General features: G+C 32.0%; 2 protein-coding genes and 1 non-coding gene across 4 annotated transcripts; 1 reads left to right on the forward strand and 2 right to left on the reverse strand.

Moving 5' to 3' along the window:
- Positions 1-503: 503 nt before the first annotated feature.
- LOC102596505 (histone-lysine N-methyltransferase family member SUVH9-like) lies at positions 504-4,549 on the forward strand. Its single transcript, XM_006342618.2, has 3 exons — positions 504-1,008; positions 1,234-2,922; positions 4,181-4,549. The coding sequence occupies exons 1-2, from the start codon at positions 637-639 to the stop codon at positions 2,848-2,850; spliced, it is 1,989 nt and encodes a 662-aa protein (XP_006342680.1). The 5' UTR covers positions 504-636; the 3' UTR covers positions 2,851-2,922; positions 4,181-4,549.
- A 2,721-nt stretch (positions 4,550-7,270) lies between these two features.
- TRNAS-AGA (transfer RNA serine (anticodon AGA)) lies at positions 7,271-7,352 on the reverse strand. The gene has a single exon. It is a non-coding gene; the product is annotated as a tRNA-Ser (tRNA).
- Positions 7,353-7,880: 528 nt separating this feature from the next.
- On the reverse strand, positions 7,881-10,185 carry LOC102591186 (auxin-responsive protein IAA13-like). Of its 2 annotated transcripts, none has more exons than XM_006342346.2 (4): positions 9,950-10,185; positions 9,004-9,293; positions 8,472-8,589; positions 7,881-8,204 (listed from the first exon to the last, which is right to left on the reverse strand). In XM_006342346.2, the coding sequence occupies exons 1-4, from the start codon at positions 10,165-10,167 to the stop codon at positions 8,135-8,137; spliced, it is 696 nt and encodes a 231-aa protein (XP_006342408.1). In that variant the 5' UTR covers positions 10,168-10,185; the 3' UTR covers positions 7,881-8,134. The 2 variants fall into 2 exon arrangements, with proteins under 2 accessions (XP_006342408.1, XP_015162035.1); XM_015306549.1 differs by having other exon boundaries at positions 9,004-9,296.
- Positions 10,186-15,436: the final 5,251 nt, after the last annotated feature.

Raw genomic sequence — 15,436 nt, forward strand, 5'->3', positions numbered from 1 at the left:
TTTAATTTTTGATATACCTCTTAATTTATTTTATTTAATTGCATTAATAACTAATATTTTCTCCGCTCTAATTTAAGTATCTTAGTTACTATTCGAATAATTAAAGAATATTTTCTTTCATCATAATTTTACAAAAATACTTTCTAAATATTTCAAATTGTTAATTATTGTGGCTTATAATATCTTATATGTAGTTTCTAAATATATACATTTTATTACAAAAACTGTCCAAATTCATAATATTAATCAATTTGACTATTGTATAAAGGAATCAAGATAATCTTTCTTAAACATAAGGAAAAATTAAATTTCATCTATTTTCTTAAATTATAGGAGCACGAATATATTTGATTTTTTTCTTTTAAATAAAATAAATAATATTTCTTTATTTCCTAATTCGATGCTTAAATTCGAAAAAAAAATACATTTAAAAATAGATTTTTTATGTATATATATTTATAATAATAAAGATAAAAAGATTCCTTTATTTTCTCTTTCAGACAAATCCTCTGTCTTCTTCTTCATTTCTATGGAGAAATCTCAATATTTCTCTGAAAAACCCTAAATTTTCTCAAATTTTTCTTCTTACATGAGCTAATTTGTGTTAAAAAGCTATAAATTCTTCTTGAGTTTTCTATGGAAATGGGTTCTGTTGTTGGATTAGAAGACGTTAATTTCCCTACTGAACCGAAAACTCCAACACCCACCATGATTTTCCCTAAAATTGAACCGAAACTTGAACCCCTTGATGAATTTACCCCTCAATCGATAAACCCCAATTCGAATTTCAGTTACAATTCAGGTTTCAGAAATACTACTCCGCAGCAGCAGCAGAATGCTACTAGTTCTCAAACTCCAAGCTCAATTGAGGCAGGTGTTCATTCGGAGTATAATCGGATATCTGAGCTGTTTCAAACGGCTTTTGCTCAGAGTTTACAGAGAGATGGAGATGTTGAAGCTAATGAGGATTCAGGTTGTCGAGCGATTGTTCCTGTCAGCAATGAACAGGTACTAGGAGTTGTTTTATTTAGCTTGTATTAGAGATTTTAAATCAAATCTTGAAGAAGTTTGGGTTAAAAATGGAATAAAATGATTTATTTTTTTTGGTTTGGTTTGAGTTGATTTGGGTTTACGATGATTTTGTAGATGAATTTGATGTAATGCTTACTGACCCAAGTAGTTTTTTTTTTGTGAATTGGATCGACTATTTTTTATTTGTTAACTTAATCTCAGGTTTCTGATATTGTTATTACAAGAAGGAAGTATGAGAAGAGGTCATCGGAGTTGGTTAGGGTGACAGATCTTAAACCGGAGGATGAACGATATTTCCGTGACCTGATTCGAAAGACACGAATGCTTTATGATTCTCTACGGATTTTTGTAAATTTAGAGGATGAAAACAACCAACATTTGGGTTCTGGCAGACAGACTAGAGCAAGGGGGGACTTGAAGGCATCACAAATGATGAGGGAGCATGGACTTTGGTTGAATCGTGATAAGCGTACTGTTGGTCCGATTCCAGGAGTGCTTGTTGGTGATTTGTTCTTATATAGAATGGAGCTTTGTGTGGTAGGATTACATGGAACGCCTCAAGCTGGGATTGATTATCTTCCTGCTAACCAGAGCTCAAATGGGGAGCCAATTGCCACAAGTGTAATTGCTTCAGGGGGGTATGAGGATGATGAAGATGCTGGGGATGTGATTATATATACAGGGCAAGGTGGACAGGATAAGAACTCACGGCAAGTTGTGCATCAAAAGTTGGAAGGTGGGAATTTGGCATTGGAGAGGAGCATGTACTATGGAGTTGAGGTGAGGGTAATTCGTGGCTTTAAATATGTTGGTAGTTCTAGTGGTAAAGTGTACGTGTATGATGGATTGTATAGAATCACGGAATCTTGGTTTGATGTGGGTAAGTCTGGATTTGGAGTGTACAAATATAAGCTTGTTAGGATTGAGAATCAGCCAGACATGGGAAGTGCTGTACTTAGATTTGCAGAGAGTCTTAGGACAAGGCCACTAGAGGTAAGGCCCATGGGATACATTTCTCTTGATATATCAAGGAAAAAGGAAAATGTGCCTGTATTTTTATTCAATGATATTGATAATGAACGTGATCCAGCTTGTTATGACTATCTGTTGAAGACTGTATTTCCTCCATATGTCTATCAGCATGTGGGAAATGGTTCAGGTTGTGAGTGCACCGATGGGTGTGGGAATGGGACTAAGTGCTTTTGCGCGATGAAAAATGGTGGACAGTTTGCATATGATACGAATGGGATCTTGTTGAGAGGAAAACCAGTCATTTTTGAATGTGGACCACATTGTTCATGTCCTCCAACTTGTTGGAATCGAGTTAGCCAGAAAGGTGTGAGGAACAGGTTTGAAGTATTTCGTTCTAGGGAGACTGGTTGGGGAGTTAGGTCATTGGACCTCCTCCTAGCAGGGTCTTTTATTTGTGAATATACTGGTGTTGTTCTCACACAAGAGCAAGCTCAAATATTTACAATGAATGGTGATAGTTTAATCTATCCAAGTCATTTTGCTGAGAGATGGGCGGAATGGGGAGATTTGTCCCGAATAGATTCTAATTATGTCCGACCGGCATACCCCTCTATTCCTCCTTTGGATTTTGCGATGGATGTTTCTAGAATGAGGAATTTAGCCTGTTACATGAGTCACAGTTCAAGCCCCAATGTTCTAGTACAGCCTGTGCTGTATGATCATAATAGTGTATCTTTCCCTCACCTCATGCTCTTTGCAATGGAGAATATCCCTCCCCTAAGGGAACTCAGCATTGATTATGGAATGGCTGATGACTGCACAGGGAAGCTTGCCATCTGCAATTGACTACCTCATGGGAACTGTTGCAGTTTTGACAGTGATGCAGCATAGCTATTTTCGGCACATCATGTACTAAAGGTAAGCAACCATAATAGTTCATAAATCATTTAGAGTTTGGAACTATGACAGTCATCATAACATTTTCTTGAATGCTGCTTTTGCAATTATATTCTGTAAATTGATCGTCTTTGTACTGTAGCTGCATGTGGTCTTTGTTCTTTGCATCTGTCTTGCATAAGCTGGTTGTAGTCCTTTGTGCTTTGAATTCCCAGAGTGATTCTGTTCATGTCTGGCAGTCTTAATTTCGTCTAGCTCTGAGAGCCTCTGACAACCTCTTTGGCATGTCACTGTCCTTTCTTTACAATTGTAGAATCGACACAAGCTATTTAAATATGCATACGATAGATTAGTCGTAAAGGCATATCAAATGCATTTGAGAGTATTTTCCGTTTTGAATAATCTTGAATCAGATGTCCTGTAATTATTCAGAGCTAGATTACAGCTATATTGGCTCTACTTTTTTCTAATTGTACATTTTGTTCTTTGCTTTCTATGACTAAGGAGCTTCCAATTTTACTGGATAAAAAAAAGAGGCTTCCGATTTAGCCGTGAAGAATTATACACACTAGAAGTGTTGAAATTTGAAATATTAATTGCCCCAAACTGCACTAAAGAAAGTATATCCTATGCCATCTTGATTAGTTTCTTTCTGCTTTAGTACGAAATAGCATTATCTGTCCCTTATTTAGGAGTACTTGCTTACTTTGAATACTAGTAATGTTCTCATCTTAGGAGTGCTCAAGTGTTTCAGTTGAAGTACCTTAACAGATTGCGAATCATCTCTGGTAGTATCTTAAAACAATCAAGACACTAATCAGTAAAATGTCATTTCCTCACCTTTTTATGAAGATTGTGGCTCCTTCCACTTTCACTTTATGTGCTACTCGCCTTTTCTGATAAGGAATAGTAATATACCCACCTTGCTTATGTATGCTGTCTTGATGATTATTGATCTTGTTTAATGCTAATTGTCCTCTACATCTTTTTTTGTGTATCGATTTCATTCACTTTCATATATGGTGGGAGGCCCTATTATAATATACTTTATTTGAGTAAAATTAACTTCATAGAACGTCCGGGAAAAGGACTTAGAATGTTGTAACCTCCTTTTTACATGTTCTATATCCTTGTTTTGCACATCAGTATCTCGAATTCTCAATGCTTATACCTTTGTGATGTTGGAGAGAACCTAGCATGTAAGCTTTTGACTTGTGGTAGTCACTAACAACTATATTAGCTAAAACATTCAGCTGACGTTGAATTATTTCTTGTGCAGATGAAGGTGCGGTTGTTGGTGAACCTTTTCCCTATTTCCTTTGCTCGAGAATACTTACAATCTTGATGATAGAATCTAGTCCACATAACCTAGATTTCAAGGTGTGTTCAATGACTATCTGAGAAGATAGAAGAAAGTTTCTTGCAACAACTAACTTGGAAGTAATATTCTTCCCCATTATAAGAACTCATGTTATAGTATTAGCTGCTACTTGTTTGTGACTTCCATTCTCAAAAGAGAAAAAGAAACCTATTAGCTTGTAAATATGAAGATTGAACTTCATATGATCATATATAGAAATTTGTATCAATCCTTTGTCATGGATAGTTGTAATCGAGATCAATGCCTTTTTGGATCAGTTACCAACTTTGTACTGCCTTTCAAATTTTTGATTAATATTGTTATCTAATGCATTAGATGTCATCAAAGGCAGCTCCCTCACACCCCCCCCCCCCCCCCCCCCCCCCCACACACACAAAAATTTAGAAATGAAGTCGTAAACAAAGGGCTTGGAGCCTTATGCTTGTCAAGAGAGCAATTGTCTGTGATTCCGCAGCTTGCTTAGGTTAGGAGAATTCCTTTTTGATTTTTGTTTTACCGTTGAGAGAAGGATCATAAGTCCTAGTCCTAAGCTAAACAACATATTCATCTCCACCTGAAAGGGACGAAGTGACTCGACTGAAAGGAGAGGGAAGATGCACAAAAAAGAAACAAATTTCAGCAAGAGGCAAGATTAAACGAAGAACCAAAAGCAATGTGAAGGAGATGTATACATAAAAGAGACGACCAGATCTGATGAAACAGAATACCTAAGTAGAATATAAAAAATTATGTATCTATTTGTTACTATTCTCTTCGTTTCAAAAAGAAATGGAGGGAGTAATATTTAAAATTTTCTAAATAGTTTGTGCTAATTTCTTACTAATTAGAGAAATTACTCGCACTTTCGCATGATCATATAAAAAATCAAAATACAATTAACTACCTAATATTTTAATTTTGATTAAATAAACAGTCAATTGTTATATTATATTCGAAGTAATAGTGCAAGTGAGTAAAAGTTTAGCACAAATTCAGAAATTTACAAAGGATAAGGATAGATTTGAGGAATTAAAGCAATATAGTAGTACTATATGTTTTTTAAATTGTCTTCAATTCTTTGAGATGTTTTACTAAAGGGAAAAGGGTCTGAAAAATACTCCAATTTTGACCGAAATTGTTGTTACGATACCAAACTTTATGGAGAACCTTTTACCCCTATACTATTAAATAGTGTATTTTAAAGGTATATACGTGTCCACGTGGACACATTACTATTTAAAATGATGCAATATTTATGATGTCCACGTGAACACATATATACCTTTAAAATACACTATTAAATAGTGCAGGGGGTAAAAGGTCCTTTCCAAAGTTCGATATTGTTACAACAATTTCGGTCAAAGTTCAAATATATTTCAGACCTTTTTCCTTTTATTAAACATTTCAAACTCAAACTAATTAAATTATTAAAAAATATTGACTTAACTTTGAATGTCTTATGATCATTATAATATAGATTTTTGTAGTTAAAAATATTATGAAATATTATATATATATATATATAAAATGATACGCTAATTGACATATTCAATGAGTGAAGTGTTAATTTTATTTTAAACACTTTTAGGATAATTTTGATAGTTTATAACAATTGATTCTATTGAAAAAGTTTTTGAAATTATAATCAATAAAAGAGATTTAAACATTTGTGTTGTTATGTAACGTACAATAATTTATATATGCTTATTTTTTTGTTACAAAATATTACCAGAAATGCTATATATACTATCAATTGAAAAAGAAAAATTAATTATTAAATTATAATCAATTACAATAATTTGTATCAATCCTGTGCCACGGATAGTTGTAATCGAGATCAAATGCCTTTTGTCGTTCTTCGACTTAACAGAGGAGATGGTGTCAAATTTGAAATGCATGGTTTTGCAAGGATTGAAAGGCAAAACTAAATTTGAGAATTCTATATTCAATCCCCCCTTCTGAATATGGCAATGCAAGAGATAGATCGTCTCGTGGCTATTGAGAACGAATTAAATTAGCACAAAGGATGAGTACTTGGTACTAGCTTTTTACTGTCAAGATGGTGTCAACTTTCAATTTTTTGATTAAACAAGAAACAAATTATTATCTGATGAATTGGATATAATATTGGTATGTAGTTACCACGAGAAGTAGAATTTAATCATTGGAATGATTGTTAAACTCTTTTATATATATGTAAACTTGTTGTTAATGTATACAACTTATCTTTAACCTAAATGTTTTTTCGTAGACGAACAATATATCTAGTATAATTTCAAATGTGATGCCTGGGGAGGGTAGAGTGTGCACAAATCTTACCTTGTGTGGGTAGTTTTGATAGACCATCGGCGAGGTGATTGTCCAAATGTAATAACAACAACATACTCGGTAGAATTCATAAGTGAGATTTAGGAGGTAGGATGTACACTAATCTTACCCTTATCTTGTGGAGGTGCAAAGCTTATTTCCGTAAGACCCTAAGCTCAAGTAATACATCAAACCAGTTTGAAAAAGAAAAATACAAAATTAAAGAAGATATAACAAATAATAGAAAAAACATTTCATAGCAATCAAAAGACAGAGAGCAGTAACAATAGCAAAAGCATAAGAAACAACTAGTAATAATATAAATCATAGGACAAGAAACTACAAAAATAATATTACTAATACTGATATGAACGGATAAACAAATACGACACACCAAACTATTCCCAAGCATATTCGGCAAGAAAGCGAGACAACACTTGATTATCTACTAATCTTCCATTCTAATCTACGATCTTCATATCCTTCTATCTACGATCATGCCAGAGTAAACGGTCAAAATAACATCACAAAAATTCTTTTAATATGCAAAAAATAATAAGAAAAATGTACAAAAACTCTAATCTATGATCTTCATATCCTTCTATCTACGATCATGCCCGGAGTAAACGGTCGAAATAACATCACAAAAATTCTTTTAATATGCAAAAATTAATAAAAAATGTACAAAACACTAACACGTGGCGTGGTCGGCAGGATTCGAACCTGCGCGGGCAAAGCCCACATGATTTCTAGTCATGCCCGATAACCACTCCGGCACGACCACTTCATGTTATGGTATTTTCTAAATTAAATATATATAGATAATATTTGGTATATTTATTTATTAATTTTATAATGAAGTTAAGTTTAATGTTACAAACTTTTGCATTGTTAAAATTCTATAACTCATTAGATGAAGTTGTAGATTGAATGCTACATGAAAAATATAAGTCAAATATCAAAATGACAACACTCAAAAGTAGAAGATCATAACATGGGCAATTCGACAAATGTAGATTCATAGATATATGAGCATTAATTATAAGTCTTATCAAGAGTTATACGTTGTCAAAAAAGTCTTCGTTTGTTATTTTTGGGACTTAAAGTTCACAAATCTAGTTATGTGAGTTCTTAGGAACACAACAACATATCTGTCGACGTAGACTGATGTATCTGTAGTCTTATCTCTAGCTACCTTGTGAAGGTAGAGAAATTGTTTCGATATATAAAAATAGTACAAAAATAAAATACAATAATAATAAAAAAAATATTCTCAAAATAATGAAGAAAAGAACCATAACAATATAAAAGGATCGAGCAAGCATGTGTATCAATTATATAAGGGGTTTTAAGAACTAGCTAGCTTGAATGAGGCTTACATTAGACAAAAAATAATAATTGCAAGAACAAAAATTGGAACTATAAGAAAGTACTCCCCAAAATGTGTACTCTTTGCTTCTCTACTTGTACTATTTCCCTATATATAGTTTTTCCAAGCTGTGGTCTCATTTGATCATTTGCTAATTAAGTGAACTAGATCAATTTTCTTTTGTGTTTCTCCATGTTCTACATACCAAGTCCTTTGGCCTCAGTAGTCCTCATGATTCTTAGCCTTTTCACATTGCTCAAAAACATCCTACAAGACAATGCAAACAAACATGTAAGCAAAGACAGATCCAGAATTTAAAATTTATGGATTCTTATAACGATAATGACTTATAGCCAAGATTGTTTATTTTCTTATAATTGTGACGTCTAGGCTAACTTGCATGTACTTTGATTAATTCCACGAAATACTTATGTCACCAACTTGTGCAAGCAACAAATATCATGTAACTCTGTTGTATAGATGTCAAGATTTGAACTAACTATAAAACACTAAGTTGAAAGAAATATTTCTTACCCCCATGGAACATCTCCAACAAGCATCCAATCTCCATCTTTATCCTCATATGTGAGGACAAACTCTGATGATCCATCCAAGAGCTTACATGACTTTGTTACTTGTTCCTTTTCTCCACCTATTTCAAATAAGCACAAATTCAATTAAGTATCATATACTATCACTAACAAGAAAAATCACACTAACATGTACTATCTAGGGTAAAGAGAGGTTTCCTCTTAGTTAAATGAGTTTATAATTAATCAAAATCTCAAACGGATATCAGACGTTGGGTGGAAAATCAAGGCTGGTATCCATATTATAGCCAAGTTATTAATCGGTAATTGTATTCAGTCTCTGAGCTATATTACTTGGGCTCTTTAAAAATATTGTCACACTTATGCCTGATCCTCCAAAAATGCAGTACATTTTGAAGAATCAAACATGTACCTATTGTCATTTTGAAAAGTCCGAGCAACATAACTTTTGAGAACTAACACCATAAGATCATTTCAAAGACAATTTAGTAACTATGATAGATATCTCAACTTACAATTAGTAGTTTTGGTTGATTTGAAGAACATTTCTTCCAAGATTTTGGCTAAAGTTTCATAGCAAATGTGAGAACTCAAATTCACTTTTCTTCCAATTGGCAATCCATCCATATTCACCTTTACAAAATCTACATCATTATTCTTGGTATTATTTCCATGATTAATTTTCTTGTTTGAACTCTCAATTTCTTTGTTCCCATTTTCTTGTTGATGATCAGCATTTGTAATCTTTGATTGATTAAAACTATTCATCCTGTAAGTCCTTATTGGTGGCCATCCCACAACCTGACTGCTTCAAAAAAATACAATTATAGGTTAGAAATAACTAAGGTTAATACCTAAAGAAAAATATTATATGAACATAGTAATGTGCATGAACCAATTAATTAAATGATTTTATTAATTAAAGAGAATTAAAGTAAAGAGATAATCACTTTTTTGTATAATTATTTGGTATCAAACCACACAGGCCTAAAAAAGAAATTGCTTCCTATCTAGAGTTTTTTGTTCCCAAACAACAACAACAACAATAATAACATATTTGGTGTAATCTTACTGGTTGAAGTCTAAGAAAGATAGAGTATATACAAACCTTATACCCTCCGAGACTCCTATCTCTTGGAGGTAGAGGGACTATTTTCAAAAGATTCCGACTCAAGTAATGCATATCAAACAATACATACAGAAATTAAAAAAAAGACACAACATATAATAGAGGAAGCATTCAATAACAACAACCAAACAGAGTAATGCTATATATAAAACGCTGGAAAAAAAATATTCAATATATAGTATAATAAATTTCGAATTTAACTCTTTATTTATTTCAGTTTTCTCACCATACACAAAGCTGATAATTTTTCATTAAGAATCACATTCATCCCTAACTTCTAAAATATTACGATACGAAAACATAAACTTATGCTCAACAAAAAAGTTATTTACCTGGCACTTGTAGAAGCAGATCCAATATTTTCATCAGTACAAATATTATTAAATCTCCTTGTAATAAATCCATTAGGAAAATCTTTAGCAGTCAAAATTCTACCATACTCACACCATTTTCTTGATGATTTGTTAGCCTTTGTAACACTTGGGCCTAGGCCCAGGCCCAATTCAAGCCCAGTTTCATCACTGTAAGATGAATTACTCTCTGAACACATTTTCCAATTTTTGACAAATTACAAATATTGAAGTTCAAGAAATGAATGAGAATGAAGTGATCATCTATATATTGGGAGATAATTATTTAATTTAATAATAATAAAAATGTTTTAAAATGTTATATTTGGGACCCATATGTTTGCCATTGAGCCAAGCACTGTTTTTTATTAAATAAAATGATTAAACAAATGAATTCTTCCTCTTCAAGTTTCATTTGAAATCATTTCAATTTTCTTTTTGCCATTATATGAACTTGAATGTGTTATTTCTATGTTCCCTATAGCTTTTAAGAACTTTTCTCCTTTCTTATTCACTTTTTTGTCCAGATGTTGGGACTAAACTTAAAATGAATATAATTTTAGTATAACTAAAAGTTACGATGAATTGATAAGTATTACTTCACATTCAAAGCTCAGCTAAAGATGAAATTATTTTTCCAGGGAGCGTTTTTTTTTCTTTTTAAAGTGAAAATTCCGATACAAATTTAAATTAAGAGGACCTTAAATGAATATCAAACACCGAACTAAGAAATAAAGAAAATAATTTCCTCAACTCCTTGAAAATTCAATAATTTATTGTTTTTATCCTTTAAGGGCTACTAATTGATAAAAATAAAACAACCTCCTCCTATGTTGCTTTTTGTTCTGGTAGGAATAAGATCATGTATATACCCTTTTTTTAAAAAAAATATTTCCTATAAAAAAATGTTTTATTTAATTTAAAAATATTTCCTATAAAAAAATTGTTTTATTTAATTTAAGTTGGTGCATATATGGCCAAAACCAATATTAGGTCTATCTTTTTGAAAGCAAAAGGGTAAGTGATAGTTGTCTCCTAAATAATAGACAAACAACACAAAGAAAGTAAATAAATAAAGTATATTGAAGCCAAAAAAATAGTATATAGTCTAGACTAAGCTTTTGGTTTGTGAAAAGAATCAACCTTTTACACATTAATCCATGAGTTTTATGCTAAAGTTGAGACACCCAAACTTGACTAATTAAGATTTTCTAAATCCTTGGTTTTGTTTTATGTCATTACAAATGCTTAAAGTAAGATTTATAGGCATCTAAAATGACTTGTAATTAATGAGGTTTTCTATTAGCCTTCATCATCTAAGTCATCATACTTCTCTCTCATTCACTCATAGGGATGGATATGATACGATTTTTTTTAAAAAATAATTTGATAGTTTCAATTTTTATAAATAATATACTATGATCATACCAAACTAACTCGGTATGGTTCAATATTTTGAAGTTTGATTTTGCTATATTTTGTTGTGGTATGGTAAATTTGTAATCATAGTTTGTTCAACATCGACTTACATATACTCTTATAATAGAGAAATATGACTTCGACCTTTCAAGAAGCGTTTTAATTATATTATACTAGCTAACACCTTAAATGTAGTAATATTCAAAAGAAAGTATATATAAGACATTTTCTTCGTTAATCAATTATACAAAAAAGAGTACATTTCTTGACGAAGAACGAAACTTTACGACAGCTTTTTCGTAGACGTTTACTTGCATCACATACACAAGTGCTCTTTGACCCGTGCAATAAGGAACACCAACAACGAAAGCACTCTATTGGGACGACATTGACACTGAGAGACAAAATTAGCTAGGGGAGCGAATGAAATTAGATACCTCAGTAGTCCTAGCCGTAAATGATGGATACTAAAAGTCGAATCAAGATAGTGTAGTCAGAATTCCGTTGTCTAAATAATTGATTTTGTACTAATACTAATTTATATATTTGTTAGGATTATAACAACATATATGTATGTTTATGTAATTATATACTTCAATATGTTGTTTTGTATTTTGATATTCTTTTTATAAAAATTGTATACCATATCAAATATATAAATAAAAATAAATTAAATATCATTATATCAAAATTACGACATTAGATTTTTTTTTATTATTATAATAATTCAATATCTATCGTATTCATACTGAATAAGTAAAAGAAAACGGAGAAGTAGTAACTTTTTATGCGACAATGATATTTTTTGCAGGCCTCGAAATAGATTCATGTTTGATAGTACTATTAAGCTAATTATTTAACTAACCACATTAAAGTTTTGTATCTTAGATATGATCTTTGTCGGATCAAATATTATTGTTATTATTCTGTCCAAATTAACTTTTAATAAAATGTAATATAATACTCAATTAGTAAACATGTTATCTAGAGACAATGCCAGTATGGCAGTATAAGAGAGCTTTATATAGATCAATAAATAAATAATTAATTTTCTTTAAAAAGTTAACACCAACTAATTTTAAGGTCAACTTGTATAAAACTATGTTCATTAAAGATCAAAGCATATCACCGACGGATGTGATGCAATAAAAATGTGTTTTTCCTTAATATGAGATATCAAATTCAAATTCTGAATATGAAAATTTTCTTGATAAAGAATGCTTCCTCAGGCTAAATTCGAACTAATCAAGTTCTAAACTTCTAATATAGGTACAAAACACCAGACATCGGATATAAAATAAAATAATTAAGAAAAATCGTGATTCCAAATCACACGTTTAAATAATAATTTAAAATAACACTTCATATCACATGTTCAAACACAAACTAATTAAATTCAACTTATTTTATATGAATCTACCAAGGAAAATAAATCACAACATCTACATTTCTACAAAAAGGTAGGGGACATAGAAAAACACTTTCCAGTAAATAAAGGAAAAAACATGGCAAACAAATCAGACTAAAAATATATATATATTTGAAAAATGATGAGTGAGAAATTGCAAATGAAACTTGAAGAGGAAGAATTCATCATTTTGAAAAGAGTGTTTATATCAATGGCAAACATATATGGGTCCCATAGGGCATAATCATCACTAGTTTTTAAAAAGATAAATTATTTTTTTGATATAAAAAAAATAAATTATTCACTTATTTTTAATTAATTATAGTTTAAGCAATGCACTCCATAATTTTTTTGCTTAAGGTAACAAAGGAAAATTATTTGTGTGAAAAACTTACACATTACACTTATTTTAAATTATATAACATAGTTATAAAGACTTAAAAATCTTCTTGATGGAAATATAAGAAAATATTTTCCTCCATACTAAACCAAAATACCTAGAAGGCGTATGAAACTGACTGATAAACACGCCTAATCTGACCTATATGTGCCTCGAAAAAAATAGAAAGAATTCAGTGATGAACCATAAAACAAAATGAATTATAGTTCGGTTAAGTTCACCAAAATGGAAAAAAATAATAATACAACATCTTATTAATTAAAAACAATAATAATAAATATTTTCTCTTTGCAAATAATGTATTTTCCTTCATTTTCCTTTCCCTTATCACAATTGCCCTTTGAAATCTTATTTTGGGCTTTTTCTTGGGCTTTTTACACCCATGACCTGCTTCCAACTGATGGGCTCTGAAACTTTGGATTCATTCTTCTCCTTTTGGGCTTTCCACAAACACATTGACATTCATAACCATAAAAGTTACCAAAACAAGAAAAAAGCCCACTCCCACCATCAGTATGCCTTCTCGTATGCCGGCCAGTTGAATGGTAGCTACTCGACGCCATTCCCCGATCATATAATGGCGGTAGCTCAGTTCGCCACCTCTCGAGCTTCGACCGGAGCCCTTCGACGCTTTCATCTATACTCCAACCATCCAAAACAGAACTCTTTTCCTCTTCTAAAGGATATTTCTTTTCAGCAATAGCAGCAGCCACTTCAGAAGGTGAAGGCCCAACTTCAGAATCAGACCATACTGAATGGGCCTTTAATGGGCCTCCAAATACAAATTTCCCATTTTGCCCTTTTGGGCCTCCATAATCAAACCCACCATTATTTCTTAACATGGGCTTTCCAATAACTGTTGTTTGTCTCTCTTTTGGGCTTACATCTAGGCCCAAACCTTTATTGGGCTTTATTGTAATGGACTTTTCATCAACTACCTTAGTTGTCGGTGAATCGGTTCCACCCTTCTTTTCATTAATGGGCTTTTCTTTATCCCCAAATTCTAACTCTATAAGTTTTAGTTTGGGCTTTTCATCTTTGGGCTTGGGCTTGGGCCTATGTATATAACAAGATGACTCTTTACTAACAATTGAATCACTTAATACTGATCCAGATTTACCTTTTTTATTATTTGTTTTGAGCTTTTCTCTTAATTCTGCACCACTTATAACAGAACTTGCTTTACCTTTTTTCTTCATCATATGTTTTGGTGGCTCAAATGAAATACTAAGTATTGAACTTTCTTTTTCAACAGCCACAACTTTTTTTTTGTGGGAAATTGCTGCAACTAATGAACTATTAGCCATCGAGGCGCTATCGAACGTGACACGTTCGCTACGTTCACTCCTTGTACGACGTAGTATAGGTTTTAACGTAATGGCATTGTTGTTGTTATCGTCCTTCTGAGCATCTAGGGTTTTTTGGTCGTAGTTGGGTAGATGTGCATCTTCATCCATTAAATCGCGATATCCAACTGCTGACATACTTAGTTGTCTGTATAGTTGCATGCTTCTCATAGTACCACCAAGTAATGTCACACCAATGTTTAATATTCCTTGAGGACGCCCTGAGGGACGACGTATCTATATCCCAAGAAAAAAAAAGAAAAAATAAACTTTTAAATGCTAGTTTTGCACATATTTATTCAAAGAAATAGTGAATTATAGGCAAGGACCATCATGTAACATACTTCCTCCGTTTCAATTTGTCTGTCTAATTTTTCACTTGACATGAAGCTATTTAATCACATAAAAATAATGAAATCTCATTTTACAAAAAATATGAAATTTCAAAAAGGGTATATTAGAAACAAAATAGAATGAACATCAAACAATGGAGATGGAAGAATATTGGACATATTACATTCCACAATTTCATCTATAAAAATATATAACGTAGAAAGAAAATAAAGGGATAATTTCATAAACGAAGATGTGCATGAATGCATGCATGCATGCAACACGTAAACAAATATTCACAAAAAGATCAAAATACTCGAAAGAAACAAACCTGAAGTGCAACAAAACGCATACCAATATGGTGTTGTTGATGTTGCAACCTAGTGGGAGGAGGGATAAGGTTTCCGACAAGGACACGAACGGACCCCACAAGAGAATCGCGGAACCAATGTACCGAAAAAATGTCAATTTGTATGGCAGAAGTATCCTGCTGTAAAAATTCATCATCTACCCGAAAAACAAACTTATCATTCCACGTGGGGTTGTTACCACCTTCAGTATCA

The sequence above is a fragment of the Solanum tuberosum genome, unplaced genomic scaffold (assembly GCF_000226075.1).
Source record: "Solanum tuberosum cultivar DM 1-3 516 R44 unplaced genomic scaffold, SolTub_3.0 scf00034, whole genome shotgun sequence".
NCBI lineage: Eukaryota > Viridiplantae > Streptophyta > Magnoliopsida > Solanales > Solanaceae > Solanum > Solanum tuberosum.